This window comes from Pituophis catenifer, unplaced genomic scaffold, assembly GCF_029215685.1.
Source record: "Pituophis catenifer annectens isolate HBS135680 unplaced genomic scaffold, rPitCat1.0.hap2 SCAF_12, whole genome shotgun sequence".
NCBI lineage: Eukaryota > Metazoa > Chordata > Lepidosauria > Squamata > Colubridae > Pituophis > Pituophis catenifer.
The window spans coordinates 4,149,139-4,174,601 of record NW_027256892.1 but is presented as its reverse complement, the minus strand read 5'-3'; the positions used below and the strand labels follow the sequence as shown (position 1 = coordinate 4,174,601).

Below are 25,463 nucleotides of genomic sequence, written 5' to 3'. Positions count from 1 at the left end.
TTCAGTTTTGTGACAGCTTTAATGGCACAAAATTTTATAGCTACACCTTATACATGTACTGTAAACTGTATATTATCATGTTACAAAGTGCTAACTAAAGATGAAGAATGCATAATCACTTTGGCTCATTTAACTCCAATAATTTCAGCAATATGTCTTTTATTGTTTTTTTAAAAAGTGAGTTTTCGGTTTTCATTTCTTAAAAGTAGTAAATAGTTGAATTTGTTTGCTTTGTTTAGTGTTGCAGTTCAGCCTGCTGCTTTTTCTAATGTGCGAGCTTATGCATTTCTGCTTGATCCTATGTACAAATGTTGCATCCCATTTTTCATTCACTGCTTGAAAAATGAGGCCTGTGTTTTCCCTCAAACTGTAAACAAGTAAAAAGCTACTTAATAATGTTTAACTTAAACAAAGCGTTACAACTGATATCTCTTTCAAATTTTAACAAACTGATCCATTTTGTAATATAAAAAGTTAGGATATTTCAAGCTTCTAATCAGTTAGTAATAAATACTGCTTTGGAACACTGCAGTGGCAACCAGCTCAACAGTGATCAGGTACATAAATGCCAATGATGTTTTTCCATCAGTTTTAATCTCACAGATGCCTAAATAATATTGAAGGTATTGATTCACAAGCATATAGGCCTTCTATCTTATCAAACAGCATCTTGCAGATTAATCATAATGTATTTTGGACAGGAGTGTATTCCCTCCCACCCCCGCTTTTTAATAAACATGGTCCAAATTTTATACATATGTCATAGTCCAATTATAAAAAAATGCAATAAAATAATTGGTTTTGAAAAGTACTCTATAGACTTCTACACTTGGCTTTTAATTGTTGCTTTAAACAATCCTTATTCTATTTAATCACCTCAAAATTATTCCAATATCCACACAGGAAATAAATACATAGTTGCAAGTAATACAAGTGCTACTATTCAAAGCTGAAAGGAAAACCCTCTCATGGGTTTTCAAGAATATGCATAACTTACTGGATGGAAGGAGGGAGAGAGAGAAAGATTGAGATTTCCAGTAAATTATAAAGAAACGAGGCTGAAACAAAGATATTTTAGGAATGGATATCATTAAAATCCTCTTCACTTCACACACTTCACTTATTTCACTTATTGGTACTAGCTATTGTTCTTGCACTATTAAGTTTTCAGAAGTCTATCAGCTCTTAAGGTTTTGTATACACTTTATTGTCAGTCTAATAAAATCTACTGATTTCTGCCAGTTTTAAAATCAGCCATGCTTACCTCAATATGTAGCATGTGAAGCCTTCTTCAAATTAAGCTTACTTGCTGATGGACATCCACGACAGGCCCCTGTTGCTTTCTTGGCAACAAATATGGACCTAACCTATCAATAGCTTCTTCCAGTTTTTATTGAGCCCCTAAGACTAGTCTGCAATCTTTGCACTGCTATGTGGTTTCCCCTCTAAATACTCATCAGACCCAATTTTGCTTACCTTCCACGCCCAGGCCCAGTCATCTAGGTGCTACCTCCTGCTATGATTAACATGCAGAGCACATGCATGAGCAGGAAGAAAAAAATCTCAGCAGGTACCACAAACACATATACATACACACACATAATAGCACCTGAAAAACCTAGTCTGGCATTGAATATTAAATGGGCAAGGTCAGTACTTCTGTGTGTGGGAACCACAAAGAACAGTCGAATAATGAGGAAGTCAAAGAACTTTGTGGAAGAAGACAAGCAAACTACAGGGGCTTCTCCATGGAAATACAGAGGAGAGCTCAATTTAAAGGAAAGCTTTCAAAATGATGCTATAAAAGCTTAAACATCAAACTAAATCTATTTAGGAATATTGGTTGATATCAAATTTAAAAATTTGAATTAAGGGGAAAAGTGTACCTGAAGCAAAACAATGTAAAATATTCCCATAGTGAGATTTCTATGTTATTATCTTTTATGCTATTTATGACTGTAATAAAAATTTGACACTAAAATCCTTACGATTTCAGCAATTGCAAATGAGAGATTCAAACCATGAATATGGAAGAAGTGGAACTCAACCACAGAAGACAGCTCAAAATATTGTGGTTTTAAAAATACAACAACCCAAAACTGCAAGACTGTTCCCAAGTAATATACAGGTATCTCTTTTTACACGGAGTCTAAATACTTCAAAGATACTTCAAGTCAAACTACTCTGAAAGGAAGACTTCCATTAAATAAAATGCTCAAGAATACTAGCAATTTCTTCGCATGCAAATAAATGAAATAGTTTTTTAAAACCTAAATGCTGGCCAATGCTATCAGAAATAAATTCACTACTTCATGGAAACACAACCTAATGACAGATACTTGGTATTCAAACTTGCCGAGGAATCAAATTCTAATTCTTTTTTGATGTCTGTGAAGTTTTTTGCCTCCTGAAATTAAAAAAAAAATTAACCCAAGACAACTGCAAAATAAATTGCAGAACGAAAATAAACCTACCAATTATTTTTGTTTTATAAGCAGTTAATTATCAGTCTCTTTTAAAAATGGGACTTGTCATACTGAAGATTTGATTTAAGCACTGGGCAGATTATTTGGTATTGTAATAAAGAGATGGCAGAGGCATCACTGATAACGATTATAATTTGCTGGTGGCATTTTGCACTGAAAGAAGCCCTTGTGACATGTAGGCAACTGTAAACTCGGTTAGGCAACTCTGATGTGTCCTGCAGGATACGGAAGGTGGTCGGGAAAAGACAACTAGTGAAACACCTCCACAGGGTTCCAACACAATACTGAATTCCAAGAGTTAGTGGAACCGGGATATGTATAAAAAGGTGAAGGTTGGGGAGGGGAAGGAAGATCATGCTTAGAATTGTCTCAAGTTCCAATGGTACTAGTAGGACATTAATTCCTTCACAGATCATCACAAGATTTCCAGGATTTGTGCACTGCTTCTTTCAGTAAGTGCTAGCTGAAGGTGTGGTCAGTCGCTTTCCAATGTAGATACTGCAATGAAATGCAAAGCAAAGTACATTGGTACTTATATCTGCCCCCTGCCCCAAAGACTTTTTCAGCTTACTTTATTCTTCCAAACTATGCTGCAATTCTAACATCCATCAAGAAAATTAAAATGTATTAAGGAAACATTAGTACTCATTTGTACCTTTTTTTTTTTTTTTTTACAAAGCATGCAAACATGATGTGCATCTAACATGTTTCATGAAGATCATTAGCACCTGCAGTTGGCAAAGAAAGTAAGACGGTGCAACTCTATGGTTTATTTTGTGTAGGTGGACAGGGATCTGAGCTGTGGTGGCACACTGTTTAGAATGCAGTACTGCAAGCTAATTCTGCTGACTGCCAGTAGTTCGATTCTCACCAGCTCAAGGTTGACTCAGCCTTCCATCCTTCCAAGATTGGTAAAATGAAGACCCAGATTGTTGGGGGCAATATGCTGACTCTGTAAACCGCTTAGAGAGTGCTGTAAAGCTCTGTGAAGTGGTATATAAGTCTAAGTGCTATTGCTATCTTCTACCTCCATTTCTTTAATTAGAAGTAGGTGCCTGGTATCTGAAAAAGCACATGGTACTGTGCACACTTTTCTCCTGCATTCCTGAAGTATCCTGTTTGTTATTTACTTATATTAAATCTGAACAAATATGAAATATATTAAATTATTAGAGCATGGGTGTCAAACTTACGGCATCATGTTGCCGCACGTGACATTTTTCCCATTCATGGAGCTTGGGTGGGCGTGGCCTGCATGTGACGCATTCGGCCTGCAGGCTGCCAGTTTGACACCCTTGCTCTAGAGCATATAACCATTGATAGATTATTATTAATGTAACAGATCAAGAGTAGTTGTTTGCATGGAAATATTATAAGCTCCTTGGTGTTGATATAGAAAATTAACTCCAGAGCTAGTCATTATCTTTGGTTTTCTACATGGATCTAAAAGCAAAACATAACAAAGTAGATCCCACAAGTACCATTCCTCACTTACAATTTCCTCTTCCCCAGGCAAAAACTACATAAAGGCATTGTTGAGACCATTCAAATTAGGCTTTTAAGGTAAAGGATAAGTAATTGTAACATCAAGAAACATGAAAATTACATCTACAGATTTTCAAAACATTCTGAAAACTGACAATTGTTCCTTAACGAAGTATAGGAATTGTGCTTGTTGTATATCAGCGATGGATACAAGATGTCTAAAGTAACAAACACACTTATAATTGTTTCTACTGCTTGTTCCTAAACTAGCTCCTTAATAAAAGCTCAAAGGAAAATAAATCCCTCAAGTTGGGGTATTATATACATGGCAGCTAAGTAGAACTTCATGTATCTTCCATTCGTCACCACCAAAAAGTCCCCAGTTTTTTTCATCAGGGTAACTCCAATTGTTATTCAGAAAAGCTGTCATGACATCTATAATGTACATCCATCCTTTAACAAAATACTTCTTGCAGTTTAGCTCTGCATTTTGTTTGTTAAAGTAGCACTTCCTGCTTAACGTCAATTCTTACTAAGAAAGAACCTACTCACAGAGATCCAAAGGGACCCAGGAGGAGCAGAGGTTACCCTAAATAGCAGGAATTTATTTTCTCTCTTCAGTAGAATGATGGGAAAATATTTTAGGGTTTTTCTCCCTGCAGCTGATTTTATAATGTCCCTCTCATTCCAGGTAGACCTATACTAACTCTGCTATACAATATTGCTCTAGCCATGTATATGCTTATTTTCTTCTCTTTTCAAAAACACTGGCACTCCCACCAGCACTATTCTTGGAAGTTGCTGGGAACAATTCTGGAATTCAAAGCTTTAAGAACCATTGAAAATAATCCTCATCATTCCGATCACTCAATGAATGTAGACATACTTACCCTAGTCCCAAAGCCAAAACATGAGATATGAACAGAGACGGAATGAAAACCTTAAGAAATTCAGCTGAGAAAATGCCACCTTTTTTCATAGCTCCACTCTTTCTCATACTTAAAGACACTGCTCGTTTAGGATGTCTGAAGTGAAACTCCCTGAAAGAGTGGGGCGGGGGGGAGGGGGAGAGAAGGATAGAATATATTGTATAGAATATATTGATATTTGAAAACAACAATAAAGCAAGAGTTAAGAACTGTAATGGAAAGCCCTCTTTCAGATATGAAAACATGGGCCAATAGCTGAGAAATCTCTAACAGAATCATCCCAATTTTACATAACAGGAAATCTGCATGTCAAACTTTATTTGCATTTTGTTATAGATGTTTCTTCAAATTTAAGAATCTTAAACCAGAAGAGCATTCTTGGGTATCTAACAAACATTAGATCAGTCTTAGCAGAAATGAGGAAATGAACAAGTTCAAATTAGTGAGCCATGATTAAACTATTAAGTCTAGCTAAATTACTTCTTCGATATTTTCAAGCATGGAACAATTTTGCTTCCATGGTGAATACATAATGAGATCAGACTACAGTGGTCCATAGGAGCAAAAACTGTTATTTTCTCATGCTGCTGATGAACAAAGCACCCTTTACACTCTTATAAAGATAGGCAATTTATATCAAGAAGAACCCGTGTTAGGTTTGACTCATTTCTAGAAAACAAACCCAGCATATTTGTGTTAAGAAGCAAGGCAACAAACATAAGCAAATTGATGGTTAATTCCCTGGAATGCAGCGGTGAGCAACATTTTAGTGGCTCTGCTGTACTTGACCTTGGGCAAAGAAGGCCAAAGTACTAAGACGAATTATGCAAAAATTATTTCATGGAGGGGAGTTTTCCTTTTTTCTGCCTTTATTAAGATAGAGGTGATAAAGAACTGCTACATCTAAATTATGATCAACAGCTTTCATGGATTTCTTGCCTCAAAATTGCAAAGAACTTCCTAGCTAAAATTTGGCAGCTCAGTTGAAAGGGACCCAGAATGTGCAAAACACTCCAAAACAGCTGGCTTTGGGTGGTTTATTCAAAAAGTAGACCTTTGGGCAGGTTGATGGGATATGCCATACTGGGACTTCAGTGAGGGTAGGTAGGATAGTGGACTATGCTGCTCTGGTAGGTCCTGAGAGGAGAGAAGGAAAGAGGCTCTACACACAGATGCATTGGCTACATGACCCATAAAATCACTGTAAAATCTCTTCGGGTTTGGCCAAAATATGGAATAGAAACATTCTAGGTTTTGTTTCTGTCAAACCTTAGTCAACCTGAAATGATTTAGCAGAAACCTATGGGACACAATGGTGTGATAGGGAAACACATTTTTAATTTTGAGCAAATTGTGACTAGGACTCTGAGGATGATGCAAAGCCAGGGAAAGAGTAAAAATAGTTTTCTACCTTACTTCTAACTTTCTTATCTAGAAATACTATTAAAGGATGTTGTTTTCTTTGACTCCTATGAGTAGCTACTCTTCAATAGTAGCACTCTAATAAAGATGGATGGAAATTGCAATAGACTGTTACAGCCTTACAAATATGAAACTCAGAATCTCATCTGGGTTTTCCTGGTAAGAAAAACAGTTCTTGAGTTTACTTTTTATAATTATTTTACAGGGTCCTTGGTGCTCTTTGAGCTTGATAGTTTTCTTGCAGACATATCATTACGAAACTAGGTAACATCATCAGTGCTCCAAGGAAGTGGGGTTTGCTCTCATTTTATGGCTTGCCCAGTTAGTATTGGTGGGAGTGATCTTGGTGGTTCCTTGATTGGGTTGTTTACTCTTAGCTTTCTGAAGCTTATAATTAAAATAATTATTTTAATATACTGTTGCAATCAACAATTCTTCTCAGCAAAAGTACATTTATTACAAAGGATTTCAACTCACTTGGGAGGAATGTTTTCTGGTCTACTTGACCAATCTGATACCCAGTCAGCACTTTTCTTCAAAACGTCCACATCCTTTTCGCCTTCTACTGTTTCCTCTTCAGACTGAAAATACATAATAAATAAATTCTGTAATTCTTTTACTTCAATTGTTCCTCTTGGTATTTCCCGCAGAGCATTGATCAGGAGATAGGCAGACTATGCTGGCAATTCTGACAGTTTTATAAAAATTCAAATCAGGAACGACAACTAAAAAATTTCATTTGAATTAGTTTTATGTCATTTATAAGAAACTGTGCTTTGCTTACTTAGCCCAAAGCATGCCTTTATCAAATGTATTCTTTTATTTCAAAAAGTAATTATCATAATACAAAGAATAAACATAAGCTATCAAGTCGGTCTCAAATTATGGAAGGGCTCAAAATACAGCTGGGAAAATAACTCAGTTTGACAAAAACTGAACAAATAATCTGTTTGTTACATATTTATCTAAAAGTAACTCATCTCTTTGCCCTGTCATTTTCTCTTCCTATATTTAATATTCTTATTGCTTTGACTTGTATGAATCAGTTTACAATAGACCTACATCTTGAAGATCCTGAAATCCTAGATAGCAGTTAAGTATAACTGTAATGATTAAGTCTTTAATGAGATTAAACAAACAGCTAAAGGTTACAGGCAATTTACTACAGAACAACTTCTAAAAATATGACTTAAACTATTTATGGGTGAGAGCAATATTCTTAATTAAAATCCAAAAAGTTTGTTCAAAACTTTAGTTACCCTGCCACAAAAATTAATATATTATCTGAAGCTGTCTTAAATAACCAGCTGTTGACTGACAATTTTTGGGAGGCAGAAAGGTACACAAGTATGTTATCAAACACTTCTTGCCATAACAATACAAGTTAAAATGCCTGTAGGAGCACAAAAACTTAATTTTAAATAAAAAGAATACCTCTCCCCTGGAAAAAAAATACAGCAATGAGATTATTTATCAGGATTAGATAATGAATAAAAACTCACTGCTAGAATAGAGTTTTAAAATTGTGCTACCTTAATCCTTCGCAAACAAGATTGTAGGTAAATGGAAGGAAAATACCTGAGAACTATTGTCTTTACTTGTATGCATTTCCACATCAAACATTATCTGTCCATCTTCTTGAGGAGAAGGACTGCAGAAAAGAAAGATATTATCATTGTTAGTTTCCTATAAAATGTGATTACAAAGCATTGTTATTAATTTTCATTTACACCTATTACAAAAGAATATTTATTTAATGTTTTTATATCCTATTAATATATGAGAGTTTTCAGTGGCTCAGATAATAAAATGTCTGCAGTACTTTAAAACTGCAACTTAATCACTAAACCATAAAACCTTTAGATACAACAGGAATAAGATCAATGCAATATAAATAAAAAGACAGCACAGTATGTTGTATCATCAGAACTCTCTGAAGAATAGCTTCCTAAAGCTTCTTCCTAAAAGCTATGAAAGAAAGGGATAGCCTGATTTCTACTACCGTGGGAGACTATTCCTTTCCTTGACTTTCCTTTCCTGTCAGAAGTGAAGGACTACAAGGAAATTCTCAAGAAGAGATCTAGTAGATTGGACTGATTCAAGATGGGAGTAGACAGTCCTGCAAATTACCTGGTATCAAGCCATAAAAGACTTCACAGGTTTAAAACTCAAACTTTAAATTGTACCTGGAAACCAACTCATAGTTTCCAAGTAGCTTTTAAAGTAATTCCCTTGCAAAATACATTGTGCTTATCAAACCAAGTGATAATGAGGACAAGAGTTATTGCAACCAGGTCCTTCTGCAGCAGGTAAGACTGCCCCATCTGAAGTTGAGCAAAAGTTCTCTTTGTCACAGCTTCTACCTGCTTGAGGAGGAATCATGAGTCCAGAAGGCTCTCCAGATCAGGCTTATTTCCCCACAGGTAGTGCTTGTCTGTCGGGGGGAATACTGGTGTTAAGAGAGCCCCAATGAGAAAAAAGCATTCTTAATTCTCTTCTGAGGAAACAGACAGGGCCAAAATTGAATAAATGCACATGAAACTACTTTATAATTTTTATTGAGGAAAAAGCCAATATTGATATATCAGCAGTATAAAACAAATAATTGTACATTAATGTGTTGGTTATGGCTATTGCTGGCCTTCTCTAAATTAGAAATTTCAATTCAAACAGTTTTTATCTGGTGCTTTCTCAGAGGACTGCAAAAGCAGTTAAACGTTTATGTTCAAAGTTGATAACAGCAACAAACAAAAAAAGTATCATTAGCTGCTAAGACTGTCCTTGGCAAGTGGACTTGAAATAACTTACCCAGGCACATAGGAATACAGAAATTTCTGATCAGTAATTTATTGCAAAAAAGTTATGAAGACATTTTTTTAAGCAACTGCTGGATATTAAATGTAAGTTCTATTTAAAATAATTAGCATTCACATTGCTTGAGACTTTTTCTTCTGTCCATTCTATATTAAAAAGCTATTCTTTCTGTGGCAGGAAATTCAATATCTGTTTTTTTTGTTTTGATAGTGGCTGATTTAGCATCAGGTTCTTTACCCTACCTATTTGATAATTAACTTTCACATTTGTCTACTTGTCTCTGCTTATGTGCCTTTCCCTTGCTCCTTCCTTTAATAAGGATTTCCTCTTTATAGGAGTTGAACTCCTCCTCTGTTGTTTCCTGGGAGGAAATACAGTCACACCCACCTCCACTAAATCATTCAGTATCTAATTCCTGAACCAGCTCTCTTCCCTGGTAAGCAACATACCAGCATCAGACTGAAATTGATGTTTAAGACATCTTTAATCATCAGATGCACAGCATATTAAGAGATGAACAATCACTAGCAGGACATGCTTCTATTTCTACAATTTGACTATAGGAAAAAAGTATATTTTTTATAATACTTAAAAGGCTAGTGTTGCTTTTATTAGTTTTATTATCTTTGTGACTTCCAATAATAAGTAGAGAATTTCTTATGTAAAATAATTGCACGAAGACTTAGCATGAATTCCTAATACATGCAATTCCAGTGATCTGATGAAGATCTGCTTCATAACACATTGAAAAACAAGGCCACAAAGAGCATTTTATTAAAAAAGGCTTCAAACTTTTAAGCAGTGAAGATAATCATCTTTAACAGAAGCAGTCAATTTGAGGGCATAGATGTAATATAACGCATCACAGACCTAGTGTACTAATGAAGGACTGATTTTTTAAGTCTGTGGTTTTAGTGCCTTGTTAAGTGTATCACCATTTTAATAGACTACAATATAAACATAATGAATTCTTGCCCACATAATTATTTTTAGTAAAGGAACAGATTTCTGTCCCATCCTATTCCATAAATAACAAGTATCTACTGCAAAAGACTCTTCAAAAATAAACAGTAGATTTAAACAATAACTGATTATGTGGGGCAGTTACCCAACTGAAAAATATTTTTCCTTCAGAATTTCCTTCTAGCCTCCCTTATACAATATAAAAAAAACTTTAATAAAACTGAAAAAGTCCTCAAAAAGCAATTTACATATTTATTTAGCATATTTATATAGCAACTCATATATATATATATATATATATATATATATATATATATATATATATATATATATATATATATATATATATATATACTTAATGTAAACTTTGGCTTAATACAAGGCGTAAGTCCAGCTAAAACTGCATTCTAGGAAATAAAATACTAGTGACAGTTCCAAAAAATAACTCATTCCAAAATATTTTTTAAAATGTAAAAAATAAATGCTTACCTGTCACAATGAGAACTACCCCTTGAACTGTTTTGTCCAGACTCATGCTGAGCATCGAGAAGTATCTTCTCCATATCTCCGTTGTGGATGGAAGATGAAGAAGGAACATGTTCTAGACCCCCATTTTTTGCATTGCTGTTGTCATTGTCATTCCCATTCCCATTCATCTGCAGTTCTACCCAGGAACCTATTGAACAGCCAGATATCTCATCAGAAACTATAGGCCAAGTCCAAATAGAGCATTTAACATTTACATGCAGAAATATGCAGTCATACCAAATTTTGAGAACTGAAAAAAGTTCTGTTTGAGAACGGAAAAAAAGAAAATAATGCTTTGTAACCATTGTCCTCATTCCTAGCAATTGGGTTCTGGAAGTGATCATTCCTAGGTTTAAGAAACTCAGTAGAGTTGAGTTAACTACCTGGCTAACTATCCTATAAGCTTCTTGAGCATAATTAATTATATGCCAAGAACTTGTGTATGCAACTTCAGGGTTGGCTGGTACAGAATATTCTGTCAAGGAGCAACAGGCTTTAGAACAGGAAGGTTTAAATCTTACAACACATCGGTGAAATATACTTAAGTAAACCTACCACTTTATGCTGCACTTGGAATTTTGAGAGTACCTTTGATTCCATCTGAAGAGAAATTCTTGTGAGGTACATTTTATGCCTCCAACTATGCCTACTACTAATTTATAAGCCACAGAAGATGAACACAGGCCTGCAAGTAAGATGAACCCTTTGGGGCATCTTATAGATAATAAGTAATCTGAACCAGAAACAGATTTGGCAGGGCCTTTTAATTAGCTCCTCTATTTTTCTACTTCTAGTTTACAGACTTGTAAGAACTGAACTCTCATCTCTCCAATGGCCAGCAAAGGTTCAGTGACTTTATGGAGATGATCTTATCAAAGATACCGGTTACTCTCAGAAGAACATTACAGAATCTAATTTAACACTGTACAGATAATAATCTTCTGATTATATAACACAAAGTTCTATTTTTCTTCCTCCAAAACTCTGGATCAAAAACTTGGAACATCCAAGGGAATATCACTGAGCAAATTAAATGTTTTACATATCTGGAGTTATTATTTTATGACCCAGGCAAGAAGAAGCTGAAAATGCAATACGTATTTTAGGGTTTTTCTATGTGAAAGGAAACATTCCTATCTGCTTCTATTGCATTACTTAAGGCTCAGCTTTCATAAGGAATCCAGTTAAGTCCATATTCCAACCATTATAGTACTCTCAGCTTTCAGTCCAATTTCCTGAAAGCAATACTTCAGATCCCAACGTGCTCCAAAGTCCATCCTTCAGCTGGAGGCTAATTTACTTTATTAGATTTTTTTAAAGGAAATTCTGCCTTTATTTTTTTATAAATAATTCAAGGTGACAAACATGCACAACACCTTCCTCCTATTTCCCCCACAACAACAATCCTGTGAGGTGGATTGGGCTGAGAGAATATGACTAGCTCAAAGTCACCCAGCCAGTTTTTCATGCCAAAGGTAGGACTAGAACTCATACTCTCCTGGTTTCTAGGACAGCATCAGTACATCAAATTGGCTCTCTACTAAAGGTGGAGAGATTCATGCTTAGGTGGCAATGTTTAATTTTTGGTTAAAACTGAACCTTTATCTAAAAGACCTGATTACTGTAATAAATTCCATTTAGGCTAGAAACAGATCCCATTAGTTAAATTGCAGAGTCTGTGCCATGGTTCTTTTAAAAAAGTGTAACCCGGTCAAGAATGGCAAAATCAATTGAATTTAGTCCCTAATAGTTTTGCTCTGGAATTTGGGACTCAAAACAGCAAACATTTCCAACCAAACATCCTTTCACTTTGGAATTGCTTAATTATTACACAATCTTGTACCAGGCTTGATTGAATGATCTTCCATTTGCTCTGTTGGAAGGCTTCCCTATGAGAACATACTTGCCCTTTTGGCTCAGGAGTGGTAAAGTCAAGCATGTTATATTATACTGCAAACATTTTAAGGGTCTATACCAGCAGTGTCAAACTCACATCATCACAGCGGTGTCACGTGACGTATCGTGACTTTTCCCTTCGCTAAACCAGGCATGGGGGTGGCCAGCGCGTGACAGATCCGGCCCATGGGCCACAAGTTTTACAGTCCTGGTCTACACAGTAAATGTATTAAGACTACTAGCAAGCTTTCCAGGCCAGGTGTATATATTCTGACTTTTCTTGCCACATCTGTTATATGAATCATTGCAATTCTTGAATTAGTAACACGGTTCTACATGAATTTAGTTTCCCCACTGACTTTGCTTGTCAGAAGATCACAAAAAGGGAGCCCATGACTCTGGGACACTGCAACGGTCATAAATGTCCGTTGCCAAGCATTCAAATGTAAATCACATGAAAATGCGGGTGCTGCAACAATCATAAGTGTGAAAAATGGTCATAGGTCACCTTTTTAGTGTCGTAACTTTGAACGATCACTAAATGAACTGTTGTAAGTCAAGGACTACCTGTATTAGTCTGTCATGGCAAATCTGTGTCCATGCTTGTGTATATGATCTTATTAACTGAAAACAGGATTTAACTGTTACTAGTAACCATTAAACATGCAGAGAAGTCAAAAGCCAATGTGGTGATGTTCTTAAAGGGAAAGAGCCAAGTTCTAGTCCATCCTCATCCTCAACCATGGAAGCTCAGTGACTTTGACCCAACCCTCTTTCAACTTAACCTCTCTTAATAGAGTTATTATTGTGGAGTAAAGGGAAGAGGGTATAGCAAGGAGTATTATGTATGATGTTTTAAACCTATAAACAAAATCCATGTTATAAATGTAACAAAATAAAATGATGAATCAACTGCAAAATCAAATCATTTGGAATCAACTTGTTTTAAAATACATTAAAAACCAAAGTTCCAATAATTATAGCAAAATCACACAACATACAGAACAATGTACATTAGAAATTGAAAGAATTTTCATCCACCAAATTCGTCTTGTGTAATCAGCAAAAAATTAAGCTAAGACTCTTTTGAAATAAAAATCTATTCTTTATTACATTTATTACCTCTAGTTTTCTTCATTTCAGCAATAGAATTTAAGGGAAGAAATTATGTCACTACTACTAAACAATTGGCAGTCAAAAAATCCTACAAATTACTTTTTAAAAAATATACATGTAAATTCAAACACACTATGTCTTCTGTCCACTCCTCTTCCTGCATGTACAGCTATTTTATATCACATGTACAATTACATAGTAAATTCATAACCGTTTGATATTTATACAATTACTTAGCCATATTCCATCCTGGTTGGTACTGGCCTCCCGGGAGGTGACGCGAGGCTGGCTCCAGGAGATTATAAATGCTTCTTTGAGTGAGGGTGTCTTTCCCACCGTCTTGAAAGAGGCGGTGGTGAGGCCCCTCCTCAAGAAGCCCTCCCTGGATCCAGCTGTATTAGCAAATTATCGTCCTGTCTCCAACCTTCGCTTTGTTGCAAAGGTTGTTGAGAGTGTGGTTGCACGACAACTGCCTCAGTACCTGGATGAATCGAATTATCTAGATCCGTTCCAGTCGGGATTCAGGCCCGGGTACAGCACAGAGACAGCATTGGTCGCGTTGGTTGATGATCTCTGGAGGGCTCGGGACAGGGGTTGCTCCTCTGTCCTGGTCCTACTAGACCTCTCAGCGGCTTTTGATACCATCGATCATGATATCATGCTGCACCGGTTGGAAGGGTTGGGGGTGGGGGGGACTGTTCTACAGTGGTTCTCCTCCTTTCTCTCTGACCGGTCGCAGTCTGTGTTGACAGGGGGGCAGAGGTCGACCCCGAGGCCCCTTATATGTGGGGTGCCACAAGGATCGGTCCTCTCGCCCCTTCTATTTAACATTTATGTGAAGCCGCTGGGTGAGATCATCCGTGGTTTTGGGGTGAAGTACCATCAGTACGCTGATGACACCCAGCTGTACATCTCCACCCCAGACCACCCCAATGATGCCCTCGAGGTGATGTCCCGGTGCCTGGAGGCCGTACGGATCTGGATGGGGAGGAACAAACTCAGACTCAACCCATCCAAGACCGAGTGGCTGTGGTTTCCGTCGTCCCGATATAGTCAGTTGGCGCCATCTCTGACTATTGGGGGCGAGTCGTTGGCCCCCACAGATGGGGTTCGCAACTTGGGCATCCTCCTGGACTCACGGCTGTCTTTTGAAGAGCATATGACGGCCGTAGCCAGGAGGACTTTTTATCAGGTTCGCCTGATTCGCCAGTTGCATCCCTTTCTGGATCGGGACTCGTTACGCACGGTCACTCACGCCCTTGTCACCTCACGCCTGGATTATTGTAATGCTCTCTACATGGGGCTCCCCTTGAGAAGCACCCGAAGGCTCCAACTGGTCCAGAATGCGGCCACGCGGGTGGTAATGGGAGCAATGTGGCGCTCTCATGTAACCCCCCTCCTGCGCGAGCTGCACTGGCTCCCAGTGGTCTTCCGGGTGCGCTTCAAGGTTTTGGTTACTATCTTTAGAGCGCTCCATGGCTCAGGACCAGGGTACTTACGAGACCGCCTCCTGCCACCAATAGCCTCTCACTGACCAGTTCGCTCCCATAGAGAGGGACTCCTCAGGGTGCCGTCGGCCAAACAATGTCGACTGACGGCCCCCAGGGGGAGAGCCTTTTCTGTGGGGGCACCTACCATCTGGAACGGGCTTCCCCCGGAGTTACGAAACATCCAAGACTTACGCATATTCCGCCGTGCCCTGAAAACATTTCTATTCCAACAAGCTGGTCTGGCCTAACTCTCCCTTTTTAATTGGCTTTTAAACTGGCTTTTAAATTGGGTTTTAAACCTCTTTAGATAAATTTGGATGTTTTTAATCTTTGAGCCTAAATTACTTAATCTGTTTCTTAATAGTTTTTAACTTCTATATGTATTTGTATTTATTATGGCTGTTCACCGCCCTGAGTCCTTCGGGAGTAGGGCGGTATACAAATATGAAAAATAAATAAATAAATAAATAAATAAATAAATAAATAAATAAATAAATAAATAAATAAATAAATAAATATGGTTCATTGTCATGTGGATATTATTTGCTTCTATGCTTGGAGGTTATAAACATAAAAAATTCTAACAAGGTGGTAATGTAGCAAAACCCTGATGAAGTAACAGAGGCATTTTAGTGTGGTTTACCTCTCTGTAAATATACACATTCCCTCTCTTTATGTGTGTATAGTCTAATCATATGACTGAAGTATCTCCTAACAGTCCTGTCCTCTTTTATATTTATTTAACAATGTTTGTAACCTGCCCTATTCCTAGCAGAGTTTGAACAGTTTATAACAAAGTAAAAGCATTTTTTTTTAAAAAAAATGGAAAAACATTAAAGTATCGGCAATGAAAGAATGATGGGTACCCATAAAGTTTTCACTAAGAAGTGAAATGATTTCTATGCATTTCCTTTGGAACTATTAGGGAACCACGTTTTCTTTAAGAAAGCTAAGAAGACAAGAAAGCAAGGGCTCAATTAAAAAAAAAAGAACATAGGAAGATAACAGTTCCTTAACCTTTTTCCTTCAACTGTTCTGTGCAATATTATCGGTAACTTTAATTTTCCTCACAAGCTTTTTGTTCATATTGCTATTTCAACAAAATGAGGAACAACTTCCCCTGAATAATTTAACTATGTATATTTCTTTACTACTATAAGTTGTTGAGAAAATCATATGGAGTTTTATAACACAATGCAGGTCAAGAAATATTTACACCAGGTTCAAATATTTCCTAAAAATGCAGCTGAAAGTAACATCTGATTGTGGCACAATATCAATGCAATAAATTAATGCAATTGTATTAATTATATTAATTTACCCCCTCCCACCAAAAAATCCAAACAAAAAGGTTTTTTATGTGCAAGAGTTCAAAACCCCAAACACAATTAACTCAGAAAAAACATTAACAATAACAAAACATTAAACACAAATCAGAGAATCCTGCTTAAAGACCAAAAAGTCATACCACAACAAAAAACATTATACAGTACTTATCCAAAAGATACATAGTACAACTCAAAGCTATCTCCACAAGTTGAACGAAAATTTACAATAGAAGACCTGACTGACCTGGATACAAGAGAATAATACTATATACACAGGATTTGGCAGCTAAATAAACCCATTCTGAACACTCCAGTCCCCACCCAGGCCATCAACTGTAGCTCCTTTTCTAAGGCCACTAGCAAAGAAATAAACAATTTACTCAATTGAAGCATCCATTCACAATTCACTCATTCCATAACTTAAAGAGATATTTACTCCTCACAATTGTTTGTGAAATCCTTTTTACAACCCAGCAACCAAAGTCCATTGATACTTATTTTATGCAAGTTAATACAGTTTTCCTTCAACAAAATGTTTAAAAGGGTTATAAAAACTGGATTCAACTCTCTGTTCCTGTTCTATCCTGAAAAAAAGTATCACTAATTTGTACTTCTTTTACAAAGCTCCATTCCATTCTGCCTTATAATACCCAGAGGCCAGTCACATGCCATCACCTCACCTCATCAACTCTGTCCATAAACCTCCCACTGTTAAAAGGAATGACTCTCCTTTTGGATGACTGTTGCACAGCAATCATACATATTTGTCTCCTTTTTAACCTGGCAGCAATCTACCATACAAGGACAGCCACTTTTCAACCTGAGTTGTAGACTTAATCCAGTGCAATAACTAAATTCCCTGTGGCATATTACAAGGGGGTGGGGGGAGTGAGGAGGAAAAACAAGTTTCTTCAAGCATCAGCATTAAAAGACAAATACCATGACATAACAAACATCAGAAAAGTAGATTCATCATTATTCTGAACACAAAGAACAAAAAGAGTACAGAACAAAAGCTTAAGACCATTCTGGTACACACTTTTTAACCTAATGCCTTGAAAAGTTTCAGAGTTATTTTTAAATGGGCAGTATGTCACCCTTGATAGCTTTCAGGGAGGAAAAAAGGAGACTTTTTAAAGCTAAGAAAATAAAATGGGTAATAAACTTTAAATCTTGAAAGGTGTTTTTTTTTTTAAAGTATAAGCCACTGCGAGATGCCATCAGGAGGCAATGTTGGCCGAACATCCCAAAAGTGCTTTTTTCCAAAAGGCAACTGAACTTTTTTTTTTCCCTTTGAAAACGTTTCGCTTCAGAACTGAAGAAACTTCTTGGATGAGAAGCAAAATGTTTTGAAAGGAAAAAAAAAAACCCAAGAAGATACAGTTGGCTTTTGAGGGGGAAAAAAAAAACCCACACCTTTGGGACAACCATGATCTGGATGATTGAGAACCTCCGTAGACAGAACATGATGGGTGGTACAATAACCTTATTAATTTCCAGAGACTGGAGATTCCAGGTTGAGAAAAACACCTTCTCAGCCGCTCTTCTCATTTCAATGGGACTCCTTCCCATGGAAGGTAAGAGCCTTGGTGGCGCAGCAGACTAAAGCGCTGTTAAGTAGCACCAGCTGCTGTAATTACTGCAAGTTCAAATCTCACCAGGCTCAAAGTTGACTCAGCCTTCCGTCCTTTCGAGGTAGGTAAAATGAGGACCCGGTTTGTGGGGGCAATAAGCTGACTTTGTATAAAAAAAGAATACCGCTTAGGGGGGGGGCGAAAGCCCTACTAAGCAGGTATATACAAAAGTATGAAGGCTATTGCTTAATGCATTGTAAGCCGCCCTGAGTCTCCGGAGAAAGGCGGCATATAAATCGAACTAATAAACAATAAAGGCAGCTCATTCCCTTCCTATTCATCTCCTTCTGCCCTCCCTCCCCATTTTTGAACCAGGGGCAGTGAAAGGCTCAGGAAAAAAAAGCAGAGAAGATCCACACTCCCATCCCCAGCTGACGCAAAATCACCTGATGCCTCCAGGCTCAACCGACCTCCGAGGGTTGTTGTGTAGAGCAGGGCTCTCCAACCTTGGCAACTTTTAAGCCTGGCGGACTTCAACTCCCAGAATCCCCCAGCCAGCAAAGCTGGCTGGGGGATTCTGGGAGTTGAAGTCCGCCAGGCTTAAAAGTTGCCAAGGTTGGAGAGCCCTGGTGTAGAGGGATGAAATGGGGTTGAGGAAGGCAACGTGCCCCCTCTGAGGCTGCCCAAAGAATGACATTCAAAACCGTCTAATATCAATCGCCCTGCTTCCCCCTCCCCACCACACCAACTCCCATGCTAACGCGACGGCATTATGGGGGTTGTAGTCCAAAGCTCCAGAAGACTCCCGGTTGGGAAAGTTGGAACCATTCGCTCAACCCTTCGCCCCCCTCCCGCTGCCACCCACCCTTTCTCTCATTGGTCCACAGGGGCTCGTGCGGCCAGGGGACCAGCCAATCCCTGCCACGGGCACTGGGCGCGGGGGGGGGGGAGGCCAACCGTCACTTGAGGGGAGGGGGGAAACCCCTCTTCTTCTCGCGCGGGAGCGGGGAAGGTTGAGGAAAGGCGATGATGAGGGGAAAGATGAAGGGGAGCCGCCGCAGCCGCCCGACCCGCCCTCAGCCCCCACTCACTGTTGAGGCCTGGCTCGGTGGGCGTCCCCTCGGGCGGCAGGTTGTTGTTATTGTTGTGGTGAGACAAGTCCTGAGGGGACGACATGGCGGCGGAACGGGGTGACGGCGAGCGCGGAGCTGGTCCGTCTGAGGCAGCGTGTGGAGGAGGAGCGGAGGCAGCTCCCGAGGACAAGACCGGCGGCGGCGGCGATAACAGCAGCACAGCTGGGATCGCGAGTGGCTATCTGTACGCTCCCCGACGCCAGCCCCAGCGATCCCGCCTCCGCCGAGCCGCTGCGCACGCGCCGTGGAAGCCTGGGCGCCTAGCCTGGGCACAGGCCCCGCCCACTCACGCAGATGGCAGCCTTTCCTCCCTGACGCTCCTCACGTAGGCCATTCGGAGCCGGAGAGGGGGGCGTGGTGTTCCCAGGCGGGAATGCGCATGCTTGTCCTCGATCCTCGCACGCAGCTTCTCTCAACCAACACCCCCCCCCCCACCTGCCTGGTGGACTATTTTTTTTTCTTTTGCTGCGCATGCGCCGAACTGGGGACATTATAGCTTGGGGCTCATAATAAAATCAGGGGATGATGGTTTAAAAAGTTAAGCAGGGTGGTGCCTGGATAGGGGACCACTAGGAAATCCAAGATTGTAACCAAACTAGGGGATCTGGAAAATGTCCACTGAAATGATAACAGATCCGAACTGTTTTACAAGTGCTACAAATAGTTACCTAGAAAATAATAGACATCCAGGAAGGTTGTTTCCTCCCCCACTTTTGTTAAAAACAAAGGGGGGATTGATCCTCTAAAGATAAAAACTGATGCACAAAACATGTTTTTGGCTTTCTCTACTTCGATAGTATGTCTTGAAGTTTCATAAATGTCAGGAACTGCACGCTTCACCGTCTTAGAACAGAAGGAGAGGAAGAAGTGCACCTACTTTTATTAAACTTTTCCTGAAGCTTAGGGACAGACTTGTTACTGCATGTGTCCATCAGTTTAGTGCTAAGAGTTCCTCCCCATCCAGATCCAGCCTAAAAATCTTTATCAAGAAATGGATAATTAAGTATTGCACGTGCTTAAAATGCAGAATAAAATTCAAGATCGGAAAGAATAGCCATTCAGAGTCAAACCAAGATCTATCTTAATCTAGCGCAATTCTGGAAATTGAACTCCACACATCTTAAAACTGCCAAGGTTGAGGCATTTTGTTTCTCCTTGCCAATTGCTTTTCACAATCAGATTGACATGATGCATTCCTTTTTCCCTTCCATAGTCCCCTCTACAATTGGTGCCTGGAGGTAAAACTTGATTTTCAACAATGAGTCCCTTGCTAGCACAACTTTCCACGATTCTCTCTTGAAAGGTATCCAGTGGTCAACATTATGCCTCATGATAAAGAACTTCATAAGCAATTCCAAGCTGTGTGGAATATTTTTTCTTTCCCTTATAACTTTTCCAGTTACTTGGAAGACCCTATTCCTAATATATTGGAAGAGGCTACCCTCCTCTTTACCTGATTTTATACACCTTGAACATATCTCCCTTCAGTTTCTTTTGTTTTGAACTAATCCTATAGCTATTAACTTTTCCTGGTAAAGTTGCTCAATTCTTTATCCTTGATCAGCTTGGTTGCCATCTTCTGCATTTTTCCAAAACTCAAGCCTTTCTGCTTCAGTGTACACACAGCTCAGGCTAACCACAACTTGGCTACTGTACTTTCATTAGTTATTTGTGTGGGTATGTTTCTCAGTAGACAGTAGACAGATGCTTGCAGCCAAGGCTTTTATTATCCAATAGCTCTCATTGCACAATAGATCTCATTGCCCCCAAAGATCTCATTTAGGGATCTCTTGGAGGAAAGAGAGAAACATACAAATATCCTTTAACCAACAAGAGCTGTCCATCTAAATGCATCCTTCCATTACCCTATATGAAAAAGTGGGAAATAGAGCCTTCCCAAGCAGGCCATCATCAAGAAAATAAAGCTAAAAGCAGGGAGCAGACATAGGTGCACACATTCCTAGTCCGTGGATGTCCCTGGAAATCCAGTTGCTTTCTAGATTTCTGAGCGCTGAATGCAGAATTCCTGAAACAATTCAGATATGCAGTATAAATCAAACTATTAAAAATCTTGATCATGTTCATCCCAAAGTACTTCTATAACTGTGTGAGTTGACATTTCTATTATCCTAGAAGTCATTACTATGCTGTTATTTTGAATAATTGACCTGTCAGTTTTGCACCATCCCCACCCCCCCATATATCATTTTCCTTAATTTGTTCATATGTACACACTGTTCTGGTTTTTCCACTTTTACATTACCAACCCTTTCTTGAAAGCACTTTCTACTTAAAGCAAAAGACTCAAATTTAGTTAGGCAATTATTTTAGAATGGGATATTGATCACACTGGTATTTTATCTCAACATAACAGTCCAAAATATTAATAGGTCTTTCCCCCATACTCTTCTTTTTGCATGATGAGCCCACAGTCAAGAATTTCCAATTAACCACAATTCCTATATCTACCAATTTCAGAAAAAAGGTTTAACTATTAAAATACAGTTTAAAACTGAACATCCTGAGTTGTTCCAAATAAGTCAATCATGATTCTTGATTGCACCAAGAACAAGTGGACAGCACATGTGGGCACAAAATTTCTCCATCTCTTCCTTGCATAGGAAGATAATTAAGCCTTGCTTAAATCAGTTAATAAGTATGTATGTAGCAGCTTATTGGAACTGGTATTCAGCACCGAAATTTTGATTATAGTTGCAGATAAGAACCACACGATTGAAAATAGAACCGCACCTTTTGAACATATAAAACAGTACATAAAGCTGTTTCATTTTATTTCAACTCCAAGCAAATACAAAATTCCACATGCCCCCCCTCTTTTTTTTTTTTTTAAGATTGTAAACCAGGTGTTGTTTTGCTCCTTTCATACATGTTTGAGGAATGATGATGATCTCATCTCAGGTGATCAAAATGATTCCTCCCCCATGGGTCATGCCTAAAGATCCCTCAGGCTAATGAGTGTTTTCCCCAGGAGTGGTTTCGAGCTGTATAGTGCAGAACATGGAATAAGAGTCAGTTGTAGAGTTCTGGCTTATTTCCCGAAAGGCTACACAAGTACTCTGTTAAATTTCTGAACATCTTTTGGACAAAGCGGTTCATTCTCACCCACTTTGCAATGCAAATAGATTTTGGGAATGCATTCCCATGGTCATTTCAGATGGAGCCAAAGGGGTCTGGCAACCACCCAAAATGAGTCATTTTGGAGTGGGGATAATCATTCAGATTTTGCTGTGCTCACATACCTATTTTGTGTACCAGATTAGAAACCATCACACACTCTAGGCTAGCACTCTTTTCCTTAAGGGTGGGGCAATCTGTACTTAATGGCAGAGGACATACTATTTGACATACAAAAAGGTCCTAGAACAAATTCCTGGTATCTTTAATTCAAAAGAGAAAATGACAAGAATGACCACACAATATTAGCTAGTGTGCTTTTCTATTAGTTTCCAGAAATAAATCAAGGAATGTAAGAAGCATCCAGCTAAGCTTTCAACCAGGCATGTTGTACCTAAAGGAGTAAAACAATCGAAGTTATTCCTCAAAATAAAAATGTGAAATAGTTCCAGCCCATTAATGGGACTTCATAATATCACCACCAGTCTTGCATTCAAGCCCATAGCTCTTGAAACTAATAAATATATAGTCCTCATTTGAAAACTAATGGCCTGGATTATATTCTTAAAAATATATAGAAGAGCCATGGTGGTGCAGTGGTTAGAATGGAGTATTGCAGGCAGGCTCTGCCCGCAACCAGCAGTTCAATCCTGAACGGCTCAAGGTTGACTCAGCCTTCCATCCTTCCAAGATCGGTAAAATGAGGACCCAGATTGTCAGGGGCCATATGCTGGCTCTGTAAATTGCTTAGAGAGGGCTGTAAAGCACTGTGAAGCGGTATATAAGTCTAAGTGCTATTGCTAAAAGGAAGGCTACTAGCTTTCAGAGGTGCTGTCTTTAGATTGGGAGATTATAGAAAATTTGGGAAAATTACCTAAAGATGGAGAATATGTGAGTGCTAAAAATGGTGCATAAATATTTTAAATGTATGCCAACATCTACTATTGGATCTACTGGGGACTTGAAGCATTTTTTGATTACTGTAACTTTTTTCTATATCCTGTAATAGCAAGTGTTTTAAAAAAAATTGCAAGAAAAGAGGAATGTTTGTAAGGTCAAACTACAATTCCATTCAAGTTCCTAGTAGCAATAAAAATACATAAGTATCGGGGTTGTCAGGCATGTAATAATTTTTATCTATTCAAATCACTTCATATTAAATTTGGTACGACATACTTTTTAAAAACAAGAAACTTTAATTCTTTTTTTTTTTCCAGAAAGGAAAGAAAAGCACTGTTGTGCGAGTCTGAATCTGAAACAAGGCATTCACTGAAATTAGGACAAAGGGATTAACACATGAAAAAGTTTAGTCCCATAAAACTTTAACACTATTCTACAAAATTCAGACCCTCCCCAATTCTGACAAAATTCTGTTAATAAAGAAGAAAGGGAGAAGGCTGGAGGTGACATAAGACAAATAAGACAATTACTGTTCAAGCTTTCGGCAGAATCCAAGAGTGTTCCAAAAAGTTATTTTAATGGAAACTGCAGATAAATATTAAAGTGTCTTTAACAATTTGAAATAGAAGTCATTAAAAAAAACCTTCTCCCTTTCCTCATGAAAATTAATACTGGTTAAAATCATTATCAAACCATTTTATCATGTATCTAACTTAAAAAAAAACAATTTTAATATAAAGAGGTAGATTGAAAAGAAAAAAAAAACAATTCGCCATTATTCGACATTTTTATTCAGTATATTTTTCCCCCTTACGTTTTTTTTTCCTTTTTCATTTTCAGCGCCAGACATGTCAAGGAGTGATTGCAGTCAACATTTCATTAAAACATTTTACTCTTTGCAAGAGACCCTTTTTTCCTTCCCCTTGACCACCGATCCATTTCATGTGCTTTTCATTTTTTTTTTCCTTCTTCTTCTTCTCTAGATACCACCACCACCACCACCGGGCTGGAGAAAGGGATTGTAAAAGGGAGAAGGAGTCCAGGAGACATAAGAGGAATGCTACAAGCCACAGCAAGAACAAGCTGTTATTTAATTAAAAAAAAGGGGGGGCACAAATAATACAGTAATGAGGTTACACAATGAAATCCCACAGCATTACTTGAAGGCTTTGCTCTGTGGCTGACGTCATCACAATGGAAGGCATAAAAAATTGGAGGAACCCAATGTTGACAATGATCCAATCTCTAGTCCATTTGGTGAGATGGTGCAAGTAGTCATTTTATGTTAAAAAGTGCCCTACCCCCCACCTAAATGGCTAGTGGAGAACTGCCCAGCAAAGACAGAAAAAGAGAGAGGGAGAGAGAGAGAGAGAGAGAGAGAGAAACAGAGAGAGAGACAGAAAGACAGAGAGGGAGAGAGATAGATAGAGAGAGACCATCCATGTAGCTATCTAGAAAAAATGAGTTGTCACTATGGCACATTGTTTAAACACTGGGGAAGGTGCACCGCAACGAACTTCTCTCTCTCTGGCTCCATTTCTTCCCCTATATTGTTTACAAATGCTAAGTTCACCTATCTGAACTAGACAGGAAGTGAACTCCTCTGATCGGACCACTACCCTAAATCCCTTTGTCTTGAAATATATACAAGTTGTTTGTAGTGGCTACAGCAATTATGTTTTCCTTGGGATGCCAGGCTGTGTGGAGGATCTTCTTGTTGAAGTCTAAGCTATCGACACTTATCTCGTCCTTCTTCCGTTTGCCACTCGCACAGACTTTACGGGGTTTCAAAACCGTACGAGGCTTATTGTTTTCCCGAGAAGCTTCTAATGTGACATCACGCTTGGTGTTTCTATCGAACATTCGGAAGAAGTTGTTGTAGGAGCCAGTCATGACGACGCTGTAGACAAAGAGGAGAAAAAGTGAGGTTGTGTTTCTGATCCTGGGAACGTTCCGATCATTTGGCCTTCGACTTTCTGTTGCTGGTTGTTTTCATTCAATTGGTGGTACTTGATTTGCACGGATGGTAGGTGTGAGGAAGCTACACCTACCTAGAAAGGTTACGCTAATGGGACTTCTTAAATTTATCCAGTCTGTTTGGCTTAAAACATTTGCAATACATTAGTAATTATGAAGTACATGTAGACATAAGATGGAGTATTTTACATATTTTTGTTGCAAATATAAAATCTCCTTTGGGAGAAAAAAACAAAAACAAAACAGGCCTAGAGTTGTCAATTTATATATTGAAATTCTTCAGAACT

The 25,463-nt window shown here is 38.4% G+C and overlaps 2 protein-coding genes across 3 annotated transcripts in view; both read right to left on the bottom strand.

Annotated features, from left to right (window-relative positions):
• Positions 1-24,050, bottom strand: BNIP3L (BCL2 interacting protein 3 like). Of its 2 annotated transcripts, none has more exons than XM_070952292.1 (6): positions 24,014-24,050; positions 10,589-10,775; positions 7,901-7,973; positions 6,800-6,903; positions 4,862-5,011; positions 1-2,984 (listed from the first exon to the last, which is right to left on the bottom strand). In XM_070952292.1, the coding sequence occupies exons 2-6, from the start codon at positions 10,753-10,755 to the stop codon at positions 2,936-2,938; spliced, it is 543 nt and encodes a 180-aa protein (XP_070808393.1). In that variant the 5' UTR covers positions 10,756-10,775; positions 24,014-24,050; the 3' UTR covers positions 1-2,935. The 2 variants fall into 2 exon arrangements, with proteins under 2 accessions (XP_070808393.1, XP_070808392.1); XM_070952291.1 differs by lacking the exon at positions 24,014-24,050 and adding an exon at positions 19,123-19,364.
• Positions 24,051-24,805: 755 nt separating this feature from the next.
• PPP2R2A (protein phosphatase 2 regulatory subunit Balpha) overlaps positions 24,806-25,463 on the bottom strand; it is a 78,544-nt gene continuing 77,886 nt past the window's right edge. The window contains exon 10 of the mRNA XM_070952289.1: positions 24,806-25,099. Within this exon, the coding sequence (XP_070808390.1) occupies positions 24,820-25,099 (280 nt within the window). The 3' untranslated portion in view covers positions 24,806-24,819. The remainder of the gene's footprint in view (positions 25,100-25,463) is intronic.